Consider the following 19,193-nt stretch of genomic DNA (forward strand, 5'->3'; position numbering starts at 1 on the left):
CGCCGCCTCCGGCCATTAAAACCCCGTAAACCCAGACGATCTCGACTAAAGACTGGCCAAGACAATGCCGCCATTAATCACGATCAAATAAATATCGGCAGATCTGAAACTTTCCAGAGCTTAGTTTTACCGCCGACCCGACGCTAACCAAACCGCTGGAGCGTTCTTTAAAGTTCTTTCCTGAGAATAGTTTACCTATTTTGCTTGCGGTGGAAGTTTAGGGGTGGAGCGGAGAATCACCAGATACTTAAGCTACATCGTGAGATATAATACAGCGGTAAAGAAATATGTATTACGTTACTATGACAGTATATAACTACCTGACGATCAAAAATGTTTAACAATAGTACATTGTGTCTTAAGGGCGGTAAATAAGGAATTACGAACGATAGTCTATTAGAAGCCCGAAGTCGAACACTGGGGGCTTTAATGAGTCGATGTTCGTAATTCTAGTACCGCCCGTGCGACATACAATGTTTTTCATCACATTTGCGAGTAAAATTGTACATTTGTATAAGAAAAACTAATATTTTTTCAAAAATTGCCGATACCGCTGGCTGCGCTCTTGGCAGCGCTCTGCAGCATGTGCATGGCGTGCGTGTGCAGCGCGCGCACGGAGCAGCAGCGCACCATAACAAACTTATTTACCGACCTTGGGCTTCATGACATGAAAATTAGTACGGGGCAATGACTCATTTACCGACCACGGGTTTCATGAGAAGCACATTAAGGTTGAGGGTTTTATTTGGGGGGGTTGCAACCAAAGTAGCCTGCATGTTACGACACTGTTTACGAGCAAGTGTGATGAAAAAAATAAAACCGTCTCCAAAAAAACACTAAAACTAACTCCGGAATCGAGGTTCATCAATTTCCTAACCTAACCTAAGCATTTTTCTACTCACTCTTTATATCCTTACGAACAATCAATCTATTATATAACAGTACCTATGTACCATTAGATATTGCTAGTATCTCAGAGTAAGTAGTTACACGTTTATGTTTGGCTACCGTACCGCCTCCCCTTTTTTTAAAGTCGGTTAAAAAGAAGTGTAATGATAATGATTGCAATAGTTAAATTTGCGGTCCTAAATAAAATATGCTTATTAGGCTCCGTAGCTGTTATAAATTGAACCTTTAGGGGCTTAGGTAATGCTGCAAAGTTCGAACATACTTAAACACTACTTTAGTAGATTCTAGGGCGGACTCGGAATGAAATTATGCTAAAGTACTAGGTAAATTATAGCAAGGGCCTTAACATATAAATTTTGTGAAAATTTTCCTTGAATTAAATAATATCTGTAGGGAGACGGGGGCGTACCTACAGCTGCGTTTCGCCTCATTCTCTAATGAAATTCCCCAGCCGTCATTAAAGTCAATGACTTGTAAGAGAAACACGCCCGTTAAACATCAAAGCTCTTTGGAAAGTTTTCCATTACTTATCTATTGTCCCCTGCCAGTTTGCCTGCGAACGGTGAAGCGGAGTACCTACTTGTACATACATAACGACTTGTCACAAGCGTTCTACCTCTACATTGCTGATTATTTTTTGCGTCAAATTTAACAATCTTTTGTAGTTTCTATGAACTGATACGTGTGAAAAACATGTCCAACGACATTGTGTACCTAATACTGTAGGTCACCTTCTTCTAGGTACACTCACTAGGTACCGTTGCATCACATTTTGCCGATAGTGTCTCGATAAAGGTTTATTTATTGCGATTGTGCCTAGGGGAGATTTTATTAAGGCATTATTCCTAACTCGGAAAAAACTTTCTTGCGTAATGTAGGGGTCTAAGGTCCTGTTATATATCTATTCAGTAATTTATATTTTAGATAGGATATTGTGTTGTGCGTATTGAAATTTTCACTTAGGGTTGCGGTGCTTGGAAGCATCGATTTAGTATCTACATATTAACCATATCTAAAAAGATCCGCAGCCTACTTAGTTAAGTACCTACAGTCAAGGAAACTGAATCACTGACCAAGGTGGAACCTTTGTGCTACTAATGTCATGTTGACATCCCATACATTTACCAAAGAAATCATAGCAAAATTGATTATGAATATGTTCCATCCTGGTACGTGACTCAGTTTACTTGACTGTACATACCAACATACCTGTGCTATGTGGATTGATTTTCTGGTCAGGTGATTCTACTACTGACCCGTAATTGATCCCTACCTCACCTGATGAAAACTGCAGAAGAGGCCAAAGGTGTATCTCACTGGTTCAGTAACAGCCTATTCACCCTAACCTTGAAGAGTCCTAGGTTGTTGATTAGTTAACATCAAAGAAGTTAGAAATAAGCACAATTTCCAATCCAACTAACCCAAAATTTGCATTACACAAACACTGGCTCACATAATATTTCCAAATACAAATAAGCTAAGAACCAAAAATAAATTTCAAATGTGAATGTTTTATTTACAAATGCACGTCGTAATTCTGCAGGATTTGGGTTATCTGGGTCCTCACCGGCCGTGGCACTGTGCCCATGGTGGGTAGCATACAAATCAGAATACGTATTTGCCTACATAAAAAATATATGTCCCAAACTGATATTGGGCACAAAATAAATAATAGCACAAGTTATTGGGTCCTTATGCATGAGTCGAATTGAAAAATAAGAACATTAATGAGTAAGTTTTTAATGCTGTTTGTTTTTGCTTTTAGAGCTTTTATACCTGCAGAGCTGGCAACGTTGCATTTTTGTTAGTTTTTCTCGATTATTCCATAAAAATTGAATGAAAATTAAAATGTGGTCTGATAGAACTCTTCTTAATTATAAGTTAATGTGTCAACTCCAATAATTATTCGTTATAGACTTTTATTTTCTCTAAAAGCCGTTAATAAACATGAATTATTTTTTATTAAAAGCTTTTTTTCTGACTGTACGTTTTGCTGACTGTTCTCGCATTTTCATTCAAGTTACATTTCCGTATCAAATTTCAAGTCGATGCCATTAACAGTTAAAGAGTTCCGTTCTGCGGAGACGATCCTGGCCGGTCTACCAGGATTTCACTACCACATTATTATATTGTCACCAGATTTACATAAGTATGCCAAATTTCAAGTCAATCGGACCGCTGGAAGTGGGTCAAATTTAGCTTCCAAGATTTGGCCCAAATAAACAAACAAATAAATAAATAAACAGAGCAAGTTAAAGAAAAGCTTGTAAACAGTAAAATTGTCTATTGACTTTACTTACTAACATAATCAAAATTCGGAGATCAAGTGTGAAGAGATTGCAAGATTCACACATGTCTACTTAATTGATGTTTGGTCTTAGTTGTTTTGTTGTAAAAGTCAAATATGCTTCTTTGACTTTAAGCTCTTCATAACTCTTGAATTTAGTTAGGTACAGTCACCGGCATTAATATCTGCCACAGCGGAGCGTGCAAAAATATCTGACACTTCCTTCTGGCCCTAGAAATAGGATCGTATCAGATATTTATGCACGCTTGTTGTGTCAGATATTGGTGCTGGTGACTATACTATAGCTTATAGCGAATTTAATTTAGACTGTTAGCTGAATTATATTGTAACCTTTTACCTAGCGATTTAAGCCTAGTAACAACTTTCTAATAATTACGAAGCTTAGATTAACAGCGATAAGTAGGTAATATGGCTTTGTTTTAAATGACTATTATTTATTACGCCCTTATCTAATGCTTGCATTATTACCAAACGCGACGTAAGGAAACTCTTTCATCGGTAGGTAAGTTCATTTTGAATTTAACGTCTCTCTTCCAGCATTTTACAGATATAATTTTTTTTTTAATTAGCACTCATATTTTTTTCGTTTCATTAATTCTTAGATTTCATTGAGCAAACGTAAAAAGAAATAATGTTATAAAATGAAAATACAAACTGAAACAGCTGTGGCACGGAATGCCGAGGACCTGGGTTCGATTCCCAGTGCTGGTCTTATTTTTCTGGTTTTTCTGTGCATCTATATTTCAGTTTGTTTTTTCAATTTAGGTTTTACGGGATGACCGTAAAAGTAAAAATTTGGAATCGAAATAAAAAAAATACAAAAAGATTCCAAAAAACCAATCTTAAATAATATTATGTTTAATAATGTTGTGTTGTTGTTGTTTCTAAGAAACTTTTCTCAAACATGCTCGGAAATGTATGCGTTAATGTCACGAAATGGAGACATGAAGTTTCTCATTTATGGCTCCCGACCACCTCCCTACATAACTTCTTGGCCTAGGCCATGAAGTATGTATGAAAATCCATTTATTGTCCGCTGCTCTAACTTTTTAATTTGCTTATTAACATTAAACTGATAAAGGAAAAATTACGAACAGCCAACCACCACTACTCTGTAAGCATTTGCGATACTGCGATGCGATGCGATGTGATATATGGATGGATGGATGGATGGATGGATGGATGGATGGATGGATGGATGGACGGATGGATGGATGGACGGACGGACGGATGGATGGACGGACGGATGGACGGACGGATGGATGGATGGACGGACGGATGGATGGACGGACGGATGGATGGACGGACGGATGGATGGACGGACGGATGGATGGACGGACGGATGGATGGACGGACGGACGGATGGATGGACGGACGGATGGATGGACGGACGGATGGATGGACGGACGGATGGATGGACGGACTGATGGATGGATGGATGGATGGACGGACGGACGGACGGACGGATGGATGGATGGACGGACGGACGGACGGACGGACGGACGGATGGATGGATGGACGGATGGATGGACGGATGGATGGATGGACGGATGGATGGATGGACGGACGGATGGATGGACGGACGGATGGACGGACGGATGGATGGACGGACGGATGGGCGGACGGACGAATGGATGGACGGACGGATGGATGGACGGACGGACGGATGGATGGATGGATGGATGGATGGACGGATGGATGGATGGATGGATGGACGGATGGATGGACGGACGGATGGACTGACGGATGGACGGACGGATGGATGGACGGACGGATGGATGGACGGACGGATGGATGGACGGACGGATGGATGGACGGACGGATGGATGGACGGACGAACGGATGGATAGACTGACGGATGGATGGACGGACGGATGGATGGACGGACGGACGGATGGACGGACGGACGGATGGATGGACGGACGGATGGATGGACGGACGGACGGATGGATGGACGGACGGATGGATGGACGGACGGATGGATGGACGGACGGACGGACAGATGGATGGACGGACGGACGGATGGATGGACGGACGGATGGACGGATGGATGGACGGATGAATGGACGGATGGATGGGACGGACGGACGGACGGATGGATGGATGGATGAAATATTTCCTCACATTGTTTGAGAAAAGCACTATACAAGCCTCGGCCAGAACAGGGATTGCTGGACTCGTTTTATCCGGCCTCGTCTACGACTCGGCCGTCTACCCCGAACTCGTCCATCAATCCCTTACTTCATGGCCTCTACAGTAATGTACTATTACAGTGTTTGAGTTCAGAAAATTCACAGACAAAATACCCCAAGAAACGGTCCAAACGAATAGCATTAACCATATTCTTGTTGCAACAATGTTATTTTACACGTATCTCAGCTGAGGTATCGCGTAAACTTTGTACGAACAATGTGCTTCAATAAAACTTCCACGTCTCAGCCACAACTTACAACTCTAAACAAAAACCAGCGACGGCAACACATTTTTAAACTTGTTGATTATTCAAGCTAGCGAATAAAGTTCAGTTATTCTGAAGTCTCACTTGAGCCCTTGTGCCGCTAATCTTCGTGAATTCAACACCGTAAAAAAATGTCTAAGCAAATTTTACTACTTAGGTAGGTACATCCAGTATCAGAAATTTTAAAATGGAAGATAAAATTTGAAGTCAAGTTTTATATAGTAGGTATGGTCAAGGACTTCAATTTATTAGCCACCATGGAACCATTTCACAGTAAACGTCATAGTGACATCGCATTCATTAACAAAGAAAATCGTAATAACTTTTCTTTTGAAAAGCTTCCATGGTGGCTCATGAATAAAAGTCCTTGATCGTACAACTAAGTACATATATTATTATCCAAGTATAGACAAATATTTGTACACATAAATTACAAAGTTGCGGTCTGAAGTCTTGCCCATACTGGACTCATACAATGTCTCGCTTTACAGCCCATTTCACTGCGATCCCATTGTCTAGAATATATGATAATAATTTACAGTAAACTTGTAGCGGTTCGGAACATGTTGGATCAAATGTTTAAAATTTTGCTTCAAACAAGCCTTAACTTTGTAGTAGTACTTACAATAATGTAACACATTTTAATGTCATATCCAAATTTCAAACGCTTAAATTGCTTGTGATATTCAAACTCAAACTCAAACTCAAACTCACAACATTTATTGACAAGAAAAACACACTACATCACAACAAAAACACAGTAAAAACATAAATAGGAGAAGAGAGGAAAATAAGAGATATTGTGCTGTAGTGTGATGCCAAAAGGACTCAGCTCAGCATATGCCGTAGCCCTGAAACCAGAGCTGCAGCGCTGGTTTTCAGCTGAACCCCGGTGAGTGTGCACCCACGTAACCGAACGCGTAATTATTGCGGGAAAAGAAAAAACTATATATTATAGTATATATATATATATAAATCATGACAAATATAAGAGTTATAAAATACCTATAAACATATATATGCGTGGAAATTTGTATTCTGGTCCTTCTAGCCGGATATTGCTTGCCTTGCTACGGATACAATAGATAGGCGAATTTAATAAAGCGTAAATAGGTCTTAATATTAGGAAAATACGTTATATTTTCCCATTAATATTGACCGAAAACAAACAGGAATTTGTATTAAGTATAAAATAACTCATTATACATATTTAGATAGTAGGTAGGTAGGTAGGCCTATAAGTTTTCAGAATACTTATTAAATCTAAAATTTACAATGAACACTAAAGAATAATAACGGTATGTCTCAATTTTGTTGTGTATTAATTTAACGAGTCATAAATAAAGTGTCAGACATAGGTATAATGTTCAGAGAGATTTTTATGATGTAAATTTCACAAAAGATTTAAAATTTCCTGACCCGAATAAGCTAAAAATTATGATGTTAAAATGTGTAATGAATTACGAGTTTTTATCTTTATGCTAACAGTTATGAATAGGACCTGTCTTGCACTATAATACATGTGGTAGGGGTAGGTATACGTGTATCCAGAATAACAATATATTAACTTCAGCAATACACAATTAATCCTAATTCCTACTAATATTATAAATGTTAAAGTTTGTGAGTGAGTGAGTTTGTGACTGAGTATGTTTGTTACTTCTTCACGCTGAAACGGCTGGACGGATTTGGATGAAATTTGGCAAAAAGTAAGTTTATAACCTGGATTTAAACATAGGATACTTTTAATCCCGATAGTCCCACGGGATAGGGATAAAATCTTGAACTAACAACCGCTGGGCTTAGAGTCATGACATTTGTTATGTAGATAGCTGGACATCTGGAATACAACATAGCCTACTTTTTATTCCGATATTCCCACGGGATAGGGATAAAATCTCGAAACAACAACCACTGGGCTTAGAGTCGTGAAATTTGACCATGATTGTTTTTAATGTAACGTCAATGAAAACAACTATTTAATTTTCGGGAATTCCCACGAGAATTTTTTAAAAGTAGTGCTGTTGGACCTAATGATTTACGTGTGCGATGCCGCGGGTAAACACTTAAGTAGGTACATAAAATATTAGGAAGAGTTTGACCCTCAAACGTCTTAGTTGAATGTGTGATAGTCTTTTATAAGATAATATTAATATATAAGTTTTTGGTATGATTAAGATTTTTTTTATTAAATATAGTGAAAAGAGGTACCTATCAAAACTTTGTTTGCTTGTTTGTTTTGAATTATTAATATATTATTAACAGACTTCTAATGTTGGTTCAGTAATAGAAAGTACCTAACGATATCCAAGTAGGCCAGATACCTAGATACAGTCACCAGCACCAATATCTGACACAACAAGCATGCATAAATATCTGATACGACTCTATTTCTAAGGCCGGAAGGACGTGTCAGATATTATGCTGGTGACTGTACTTTGTATGTCGAGAAAGTGCAAAGTTCCAAGTTGCGAGTGATACCCAGTCATTTACAATAAATTTTGATTAATGAAGGAGTCGATTCGATCTAAAAATAGTGTTACCTAAGCGTTAAAATTAGTTCATCAGAAGGAAGTAGGTACTAGAAGTCAGCATATATTCTAAACATAGGTAAAACGGCAAAAAAATACCACCATTAAAACATACCCTATATGACTGCATTAATTAGCACGCTGAAGTGGCACTGGGCCGGCCATATAACCCGAAGAACTAATAACCGTTGGGGTAGACGAGTTCTTGAGTGGAGACCACGGATCGGCAAACGTAGCGTAGGACGTCCTCAGACTCGGTGGAGCGATGATCTTCGCAGGGCGGCTGGCAAGAGCTGGATGAGAGTGGCCGAGGATCGTGCTCAGTGGCGTGCCATGGGAGAGGCCTATGTCCAGCAGTGGACGAACATAGGCTGATGATGATGATGATGATGACTGCATTTTAGTTCATCCTTTCCCTGGTAATGAAAAGCGATGTAAGCGATTAACACATGCAAACCCCGAAAAGGTAATTTATGTGACCGTAATTTTTCCGCAGTTACAGCGATTATATTACGTAATAAAGCGAATTATTTATGGCACCCTTAACCTGACAAGATTGCGAGATACAAAGTAGCCGTGTACGAGTAGGTCTAGGATGTATTAAGACTTAGCGCTATTTCGGAGGCCATGCGCCCAAGTCATGGAGAATTTTTGGCGCGCAAACAACTGCTCGGACTCAAAAAACAGGTACCTACCTACTTTGGATAACACATCAACTAGCTAGTTCACGAGTATTAGGTAGGGATTAAAAAGAAAAAAAAGAAAGAAGACATTTATCCACTAAAATACGGAAGACACATTTATAAATACAATAAAATTATCACATCGATAAATGCGTCATTGCACCATTAAATGATTTGAACCTTTTTTATTTTTTTTATAAATGGCGTGATTTGAACATGCGCCGCGTCTAGAAAAAACTGGGCTAGTGCGAGTCGGACTCACGTACGAAGGGTTCCGTACCATTATCTAATTAGAAATACAACATTAGACTTTAGCAAAAAAACGGCAAAAAATCAAGTTGTAAGTCATTATTTATTTTTCAATTGATTGTACAACTAAATATTCTGTGAATATTTCAAACGTCTACCTGTTGCCGTTATTAATATCAAGCAAAAAGCGGTCCCCTTAAATATATATTTTATTCTCTAATTAACCGACTTCAAAAAAAGGAGGAGGTTATCAATTCGGTTATTTTTTTTAATGTTTGTTACCTCAGAACTCCGTCATTTATGAACCGATTTGAAAATATTTTTTTTCGTTCGTCCAGGAATGTTTTCAATTAGGTCCCATAAGCACCAAATCAGGATCAGATGATTGGATCCTAAGGAAATCGAGGGAACTCTTCAAATATTGTATGGACACCTATGGTAATTTCGATATATTTAGTAGTAACTCGTGCATTTGCTTTTGAAAATCATCATTTGGTGAAGTCGAACTGATGATGAAGACCACAGTTGACCATCGGAGTTACTATTCAATAACAAGTATTTCACGAATTGAATTTCAATTACTTTAACACAGGTGCTAAGCAATTTATGCTCCTCGTAATGCATAATTATGGTGAAATGGAATGGGTGGTGAAGCACCAGGACTCCTCAATAATGAACGTCTCTGCATCGGAAAAAGCAATCTTCACTAAAAGGTGACAAGCAGTTGACATCTTAGATTATTGACACTAAAAAGCGATAAAAAAAACTTTATAACAAAAAACTGAACCGACTACAAAAAACATGAAAATAATTGTCTACCAGTCTGAAGTCGGTACCTCAGCACGAGCCAGCAGGAGTGATTGAAACCCAATAATTTAGTGCGTAGGTGAGGTGAGGTAGACGACTATATTCCACTCCTACTGGCTCGTGCTGAGGCACTGACTTCAGACTGGTAGAAAATCATTTTCATGGTTTTTTGTAGTCGGTTAAATTTTTTGTTATAATTTTTTTTTTTTTTTTTTTATTATTTTGTTCAGGCCGTCTGAACAAAATAAGAAACCAAAAATATATACTAAAGCCGAAAGAGCTGTTTGTTAGCTTAATGATGCCATGCTGCCTACCGAACCACATCGTTGATTTTCGGCTGTGGCCCGAACCAGAAATATACTTGATTTAAACTAAAAAATATTGTAAAACGCAGTTAAACCCTACCAAATTAAATTCATACCTAGTATAAACATTGTACTTGAATCAACAGTTCGGTACATGGACAGGACACTGGACACTGCAGAACATGACTGCAGCGCTACAAATAGCGGCAGCGGCACTGCTATCTGTAGTTACTTAGGTTATGTATAGGTAGGTGTGTTTGGGTATCTACTATTGTTCATGTGAATCTTATTTGTATCTATTTTCTAAGCAGCTAATCGCCGCGCTTGGCGCTAATCGGGCAACACTCGACCCGGTGTTATTAGACTCTACCATCTGTTGCTCTAGCACGCAACGTTTATCTCTGACATTAACCATTCTCCGTCTCACACATGCTCCCGTAGTTAGAAGTTATAAGGGGATGTAATGCTTTATGTCGACGTGAAAGGAGTGTGCTAGGGCTTCTACTTAACTGTGGTCGTTAACAAGGCCACTATTCAGGCTCGCCAACAAAATCCTTCTTTACGATTCGAGGGAATAAGCGCTACTTTTTTATGTCTTTTCGTACCCAGGAAAATCTGGAGAGAAAGTTTTGATAAGTTTTACGTGATAGGCGAGTTAATAAGTAACAAGCATTCGTTTAAACATTTAAAATTAAGTAAATATACTAAGTATGTATCCATCAAAGTTCAGTCCCATGCAACGCGCAAATATTTAAAAACTGGAAATTATTTGACCTATATAATTATATCAATTTTTAAACAAGTTCCTATCAAGCTTTGCTAAGCTTACTTTGGGACTAGTTCAATTGGTGTGAATTTATTTATTTGTTTATTTTATTTAAATGAATATGCCGCTAAAGTCGAACTTTCAAGTCGACAGACACGTCTAGTGGCATTATTTTTTTGTGACATGCAAACGATTATCAACTTTAGGGTGGTAGACCACATATTGGGCTGATGGTACCTTACCAACTTGACCTTACCACTAAGTTACCACTAGCCGTAGTACATACCTACTCGTACATTCGAACAAATTGAATTATCTACCTACCTACCAGGGTGGAACCTTTGTACCTACCTACTACTAATGTCATGTTGACGTCCCATACTTTTGTCAAGGAAGTCATTGTGAAATTGATTAAGAAAAGGTTCCACACCGGCAAATCAACCAGTTAGTTCGACTGTACCATAAAGGCTTCAGATCTTCTTATGGTCTGTAAGTAAGTCTGTAACCCTTACGAGACAGCGCCGGGCCTGGGGTATACCCAGAGCAAGAGGAGGTCGCTCTAATAGGCGCCAGATGACAAGGGACGCCATTTTCCAGTTTCCAATGCAAATAAAATTTTGATGGCGCCTTTGAAAGGCTAGGAAGCGATGTAGACAATCTCGCTCTACCTTGATCATGATCAAGAGCTAGAGCCAGCGCTGATTATGGAAGGTGTAGGTAAATGGCATACCTATAAGTTGGAAAGTTCCAGCGAGTACCTACGTAGGTATCCTAATAGTTGAGGAGCTTTTAATTAGAGACGTTACCTAAGTAGCAGAAGATTGGTCCTTGAAAGTCTGCGACTAAATTCCATAAGAGCTCAGCTATCTTAGTACCTACGTACTCATCTACGTGCCTACCCGAGTACGTAGGTAGGTACTTCGCAATAACCTATGTACTTCCAATTTTCTAGACAGGTACTTAGTTTACATTATTACGATGTAGGTAAGTAAAATCAGTGAACAATGGGTGTAGGGAATCACATGAACGAATACTTAGCTCTAAATGTCTACATAAGGGTCTACTTGCCTAACTGATCTGTCTACTTAAACAAGACTGTATAAAGAACCCACCCGGTGTATTTAAGCATCCGAATAGAGCGAAAGTTTATGGTTGCGCTAACATCACGTCCTATACTTTCCAATCATACCTACACAAAGCCGCACCGTTAAGGATTTGGGACATGGTTTTGTGTTGTTCGGAGGATATTTACAATTGGACCACAAGAAAAGAGGGAAATAAGAAAAACATTAGTTTTCATATTATTTTATTAAACACTTTTATGCAAATCTATCAAAAGCTTAGCAACAGTTCACTGTCGGTAAAAATTAAAGCACTAGCTACCGACCAGAGGTCGGCAAGTATAAATCACTGTAACTGCGGGCCGGGGCTCCCACCTACATAATTGAGGTACGTTTTGCTTCATAATTAGGCACTTAAATGTATCTTCTTTAACATAAACCAAGCATTAATGCCGTTTTAGAAGTAATTAAGCTAATTTGTCGAGTTTTACCTACTTTTGCTCCGAAAAATTCCATCAGCTATGATAAACATCTAACTACTAAGATACGACTGGGATCCCATACAAACAATTCAATCAAACTGTGGTAACTGTTACTACTTACTTCTGTAAAGGAAAGAAGTAATATTTACTATAAGGCGACTGAATTGTAGCATGGGACACTTTTTTAATACTGAGATGCAATACTGTCATGTCTGACCTTCATAAGCCGATTGTCTAGTTACCAAATTCGGAAGCAGAAATTTCTCTCAAATTTGTAAATGCATCAACATAATTTTTAAATGAATGTTTTCGGTATGACTTTGAGACTTAACTCGCACTGTAATTAAACAACGAGCCGTTTTAGCGCGCCGTCCTTCTTCAGACTATCGTTAAATATAAGTTTTTGGTAAAAAGGTCATTTTTTAATACAATCTTTTTTTGCTGACTGTACTTTTTGTCGACTTTACTTGCATTGTCACCCAAACTACATTTTCAAACCAAATTTCAAGTCGATGCCATTAACCGTTCTGCGCAGCTCCGTCCTGCGGAGACGATCCTGGCCGAACTACCAGAATGCCACTACCAGATTATTGTATTGTTACGCAATTTATATAAGTATGCAAAATTTTAAGTCAATCCGACTGCTTACTGGAAGTTGGTCGAATTGAACTTACAAGATTTGACGTCAAAACCGCTCGTGTTTCGCAGTGCTTGCTAAGCCTAAAAACATGCCCATCTTTTCTAAACATTATCACGTTACTTGCTTTCTTGTTTTTTCTTAAGTATAATAAAATGGAATATCAAAACTGTAAATCCGAACGCGACATCACGAAACGTAGGCTGTTCGTCCCAGCAATGTCATTACTCATTTACACGTAATTTTATTTTACAGCTCATCATTTCTGCTGGTGTTGCAAATACTGGAATGGTCACAGTTATGTATGGTGTCTTGGAAACTATGTGTGAGGAGATCCAGTGGACAAAGCTCCTTGTCACACATCGGCAGTTTGACGATGCGCTCCTGATGCAAAGTTAGAAGATGGTCGCCGTCCTTGCATCTGTTATAAATTATAATAAAAATTGGTCAATACAAGTTTTGACAAAAATAAATGGTATGCTTGGTAAAGCTTAAAATTACGCTATCATATGGCTATATGATCCATACAGTGCTGTGCTAGACATTGAAGGAAATTTTGTTTTACTGCTATTATGAACTGCGACTGTTTGTCATCTTGGCAAAACTAAGCAAGTTAGTAGAATCACAAGTTTTTAAATTTTATGACCTTTCAAGTCATACTAAAAATAAAAGCGAAAAATGCAAAATATCAACAGTTCGCTTTCCCGCTTAGCGCGGCTGCGTTGATGCTAATCAACATTGGTCAAATTAACCACATTAAATTGCTCACTTTTGGATATCACTGCATTCTTAGCTCGGTTATTAATAAAGAAGACTTACTCAAACAATACAAAAGCCAAATTGGACGCGAAGCAATCAATGTCTGACATCCTCCAAACATTGTCTTTCGGAATAGAGTCTCCTCTCAAAGGAGATTTTGGTTTGAACAGATTCATATGCGCGAGGATTTTCAGTAGAGTGCCGGAATGAGCGAACAGGAATGTTGCGTTAGGCGCCGACTTAGATCTGAAACATAGTTTGTAAAATCTAGAGCCATGTTATCTGATTATATCTTTCGTGATTTTATTACTAATCTTACAGCAATTTGGAAAGTAATTATTTTTATTTACATTTGTAATTTAAATCCAAAAATATGTTTCCCAAATGATTAATTGTTTAAAAAACTTAGCTACACGCTATTTTATTTATTTTTCAAACTGAAAGTGAAATAACAGCGCGTGTCATTATTTTATAGGTACGTTATAAATAAGTGATCATTTCTGTACCTTGTCGCTTTCAGTCGTTACACAATTTCGTATGGCTTTTCAAACATGACGTTAAAGTGACAAGGTCCTAAAGTGATCACTTATTTATGACGTTGACTGTACTTAATCATAAATAAATTATATCTTACGTTAAATTCTCAAACATGTTCTTGACGGACGAGCAAGCTGTCCGATAAGTTAATTCACTCCCATAACCATCTATCCAATAATGTTTCAAATCGTGATAATACTCGAGAACCTGTAAAATACGTATGTGTTATACAGAGGCAATCTCTATAAATTTACAAGCAACTAATTAAGTTTCAGGCATCATGGAGCGTCGGTTACGTAGATTGGAACTCGAGGAACTCGATCATATCCGAAACCAGAAATTAAAACACTTATACTTTTACTAATGTGAAAAAGTAAATTCAAAATGTCTTTACGATTAAATAATAAAGGAGATAAAATCTACTGTATACGAACAGTAACTGCGAACACTGAAAAACATACCTGATAGAAATTTAGACTGGCCAGTAGGTATGTGGGAAAAATGCAAAGGTATATTTTGTACAGTACTCACCTTTATAATCTCTTTATCTAATGCAGCACACCATGGCGCAATGTAATGCTTCGACCAAGCTGTTTCAAAGGCACAGGCCTTGTATATTAAATTTGCTTCAACTGAAACAGGCATAATGAACATTTGAAATTTTCTTTATTTTATTAAAAACTTAAAGGGATTAGATAGCAAAACCATAAAGCCAGGCTGACTAAATTATTACGAACCTAAACTAATAGTTTCGTTTAGACCCAATCTTTGTGAAATTGACTCCAGAGTCTTTTTCATGAGCGTGCTTTGGCGCATTTTCTCTTGCTCTATATAAGTGTGTGGATTTTTCTTTACTTGCTTTAGCCACTTGTCACAATATTTGTAAAACTGGAAAATTGCAACTTAGTAAAGAAAGCTTATAGTGGGGAGTAAAGTACATGCTTTGTTGGACCGGAGTTTCATACCAGATTTCCAAATAACTAAAAGGTGTCATGCAAAAGTCACATTATTTTTAATTGTAATTAAACTTTATTTTGATTAGATAGCTATTTCACTCCCTGGATTGAATTTTATTATTAACTAGCGTTTAGTTGGATGCTGTTTTGCAAGTGTGTTAACCCTGATTAATTCTGCAATACAATGTCAACTCTCAGAAAAGAATTTTAACAGTTGAGATTGTATTGCCAAATGACAGTGGGTTGACACAGTAATGCAAAACAGCATCCAGTTTACCCACAGCTTTTGCTAACGTGAACAATTGAATAAAGGAATGAAATCTGTTTTCTGAGATTATAATACAAGCACATTCCCAATATATTTTTTTTCGTTCATAATATTACCATGATGGAGATCCTAGAATTTGTTTTTTTAATCATGCTTTTAAATATGGAGTACTTAGTAGCTGTGTGTATTTAAAAGGAAAGAAGAGAAAAATAATATTAAAATTAATAAAACTGCAATAAACATACTCTGAGAACAGGGTCTCCTTTAGATGATTTTGTCATAGAAACATTTTGTGCTATTTTCTCATCAAACAGGCCAATTGTGAAGTGTCTAGCACTTTCTTGCGCCCTCTCTGTAGGTGTATAACGGATCTGAAAACAATATTGTTTGAAATTAATAATAAACAAATTTTAAAAGTACAAGTATAAACCACATATTAATTTACATAAAATTTAACTACATCACTAATTATTATAAAAATAATCTAGTCAAATAACTCGCCCCTTGCCATTCCCGGCGCAAAAGTGCCCATAACGCTCGCGGCATTTCCATGTTGAATAGCTATGGACAGCCTTTGCACCCGAAATGACTCAATAAACAGTAACAGATAAATGTGACACCATCTATTCGAACAAAACAAACAGAGACGGTATCACATTTATCCGTCAGATAAATTTAATCAATGGATGGTGAAACAGGGGGTTACTATTTTGTTTATTTTAAAACATTGATTAAATACAACTAGATAATGGTCAAAATTATATGGAAGAAAACAAGTAAGTATACAAATCTAGCTTCTGTGTTTGTTGTAGTGATGGTTTTAGTTTTCTATTATAAAACTTAATTTTGTAATATACCTATTTCATTAGATACATGTACAATCTTAGCATATTTTTTTAATAAAATCTAGTTCCAATTCTCGTAAAGTTTGCTTGCAAATTACATGGTCATGCCTTCCTTTAGTATTGGAGTGCCCAAACTAAGCATGATGCTCTAATTGCTCTATGCAAGTACATTGGTTTTAGAACTGTTTGACAGCAAAACTGTAGTATTACTGTGTGTACATTCTCAATGTTAATGAAAGAAACAATTTAAGGTAGGACATGTAATCACCATAATTGTACTAGCTACTTTACAAAAAAACTGAACAAAAAGGGTTGAAGTTAGAACTTACCAAATATGCATCTTTATTGTATTTACGCTTCATTATATTAGGAAATCTACTCTGCATTCTCTTGGCAAGGTGCACCATCTCAGTACCACCTTCCGGTACAAGATTCTTTTCATTCTGTGGATCCAGATTACAAGACCAGTCCTTGAGTCCTTCTAACTGCTCTGTGGTTAATTGACCTGTATTTAACAATAAATAACTCTATTTAATGCACATCAGAATGCACTAAAAACTCTTGGCAATTATCATCATGGACAATTTCAAATATATTTGAGATATATATTTGATAAGTAATTAATTGAACCAGTACTGTCCCTACCCCAGAGAGGGGATATCAGTCAAAGGCTTTTACCTTTTGCTTTGCAGGTTGCATTCATAAAATAATAAATAATTATTAAAATAATAAGTAAATTCTGAACTAATAATTACTACAAAGTAGATATGATTTAAATTTGTATAGTAAACAGTACAAAAGTAGAACCCAGAATTGTAGTAGGTACTCTCTTGCTCATATTTGTATCAAATGAAATACGATTCAAGATAAAAAAAAAAAAGAAATACGATTTTAGGCACTACTTCAGTGCAGTTGACTATATCAAATCTTAGCATTCTAAGGGGCTGTTTCACCACCCATTCTTTGATTATATACAATACACCCGTTGATTAATTTTATTTGACAGATAAATGTGATGCCGTCTCCGTCTATTCAAACAAAACAAACAGAGACGGCTTCACATTTATCCATCAGATAAATTTAATCAATGGATGGTGAAATAGAGGGTAAGACCACTAGCAACTTCAACTCACTTTTTGGTCTATAAAATTCAGTTTTTTACCTACTTTATAGTTCAATGATAACCAATCCTGGGAAAAACTTCTGAATGCTAACATTTAGAAACTTGAAAAAACTAATGTGGTAATTAAAGAAATTTATTTTTTATTAGAATAGATGGCAAACGAGCAAGTGGGTCTCCTGATGGTAAGAGATCACCACCGCCCATAAACATCTGCAACAACAGGGGTATTGCAGATGCGTTACCAACCTAGAGGCCTAAGATGGGATACCTCTAGTGCCAGTAATTTCACTGGCTGTCTTACTCTCCACGCCGAAACACATCAGTGCAAGCAGTGCAGGATTAGCAAGCAAGATGGTGGTAGCAATCCGGGCGGACCTTGCACACTGACTGCCTGCCTTGACTGGCTTGACTTGCTTGTATTTCTTTTACCAACCTTTTCCATATTTATGCCCCAGCAAAACTTTAAATGAAAGTGGCTTTAGAATTGAGTGCATTTGCTCTATATCTTTGGCGCTTGGTAATCTTGTTCCATGGCGTATCACCATCCATATTTTAGTGTCTTTACATCCTGGAATAGTAAATCAGATAATGAATAATAAAACTTGCAAATATTGTATGTAAATACAATTTCGTTGACATTCTTACCTGGAAATTTTATCTTGGAATCATTCTTATTGTATTTAAATCTGTAGGGAGTTTTGGTACCCAAATGGTTGCGAATATCTTCAGGCTTGAATGCAGCATCTACGTTTTGCAAAATATGCAACAGAGTTACAGTGAAAATAAGTAAGTAACAGTTGATCATATTTTTGGTGATGTTGCACTAGTTTTTATTTAATAAAATAATTATAATCATTTATAAACATTTATTTACATTTTGAGTACAAAAAAATAGTGTTTTTGATTTGACTGATGTGGAATTGACATTGACGCAGGCAAAAGGTGTTGCCATTGATATTATTTCTTTATAATTTTCGTTTTTTTTAATAAAGTTTGCAAATGGGGTAGGGTAGAGGACAATAAATACAAGGAAATAGGCTTTGCTATGATTAATTTGCATAGGCTAGACATAGGCCTTACTTTTATAAAAATATAAGTTCACTACCCCGGTGGAGCTTAAGCCTTTTGTCCCAGTTTGAAAATTTCGTATTATAGATCTGGTGCTGTTATGCAGGCAGTACTTACTGCACTCTGCACTATATCTAAATCAAAAACCAGTTTGGGATTTGAATTCATAATTTCTACAACATAATTTAATCTGCAACTGCTGAAAGAGACAGCGTCATATAAAGAAAAAAATTATAAAGAGGGTGCCGCTTACACTACACTGCTAGACTAAAAAACAGAGTAGAATTTGTAACTTATAAATAGGGGCTAAAATTTAAACTGCCAGCCACAATAAATAGTAGATAGTAAAAATGAAATGCCGATGCCGAACCATTTTAACTATGTAACTGCGACTTTTTCCACATAAAAAGCTTAAAAATGGCAACAAATATAAGATGGAAT

The 19,193-nt window shown here is 37.1% G+C and overlaps 1 protein-coding gene across 1 annotated transcript; it reads right to left on the reverse strand.

The window, feature by feature from the left end:
• Positions 1-12,305: 12,305 nt before the first annotated feature.
• On the reverse strand, positions 12,306-18,603 carry LOC141427791 (multiple inositol polyphosphate phosphatase 1-like). The gene is made up of 9 exons (XM_074087380.1): positions 18,330-18,603; positions 18,118-18,252; positions 16,891-17,066; positions 15,962-16,087; positions 15,230-15,380; positions 15,024-15,124; positions 14,590-14,699; positions 14,016-14,201; positions 12,306-13,617 (listed from the first exon to the last, which is right to left on the reverse strand). The coding sequence occupies exons 1-9, from the start codon at positions 18,487-18,489 to the stop codon at positions 13,446-13,448; spliced, it is 1,317 nt and encodes a 438-aa protein (XP_073943481.1). The 5' UTR covers positions 18,490-18,603; the 3' UTR covers positions 12,306-13,445.
• Between the last annotated feature and the right edge of the window lie 590 nt (positions 18,604-19,193).

Source organism: Choristoneura fumiferana, chromosome 5 (genome assembly GCF_025370935.1).
Source record: "Choristoneura fumiferana chromosome 5, NRCan_CFum_1, whole genome shotgun sequence".
In the NCBI taxonomy this organism is placed as follows: Eukaryota; Metazoa; Arthropoda; class Insecta; order Lepidoptera; family Tortricidae; genus Choristoneura; species Choristoneura fumiferana.

What these genes read in the sequence shown, in the direction of transcription:
- LOC141427791 (XM_074087380.1), bottom strand. Translation starts at nt 18,489, where the DNA reads ATGATCAACTGTTACTTACTTATTTTCACTGTAACTCTGTTGCATATT. An exon ending in TTCCAAGATAAAATTTCCAG is followed by an intron (nt 18,253 to 18,329) that starts GTAAGAATGTCA and finishes TTACTATTCCAG; the next exon opens with GATGTAAAGACACTAAAATA. An exon ending in AACATGTTTGAGAATTTAAC is followed by an intron (nt 14,202 to 14,589) that starts GTAAGATATAAT and finishes ACTATGTTTCAG; the next exon opens with ATCTAAGTCGGCGCCTAACG.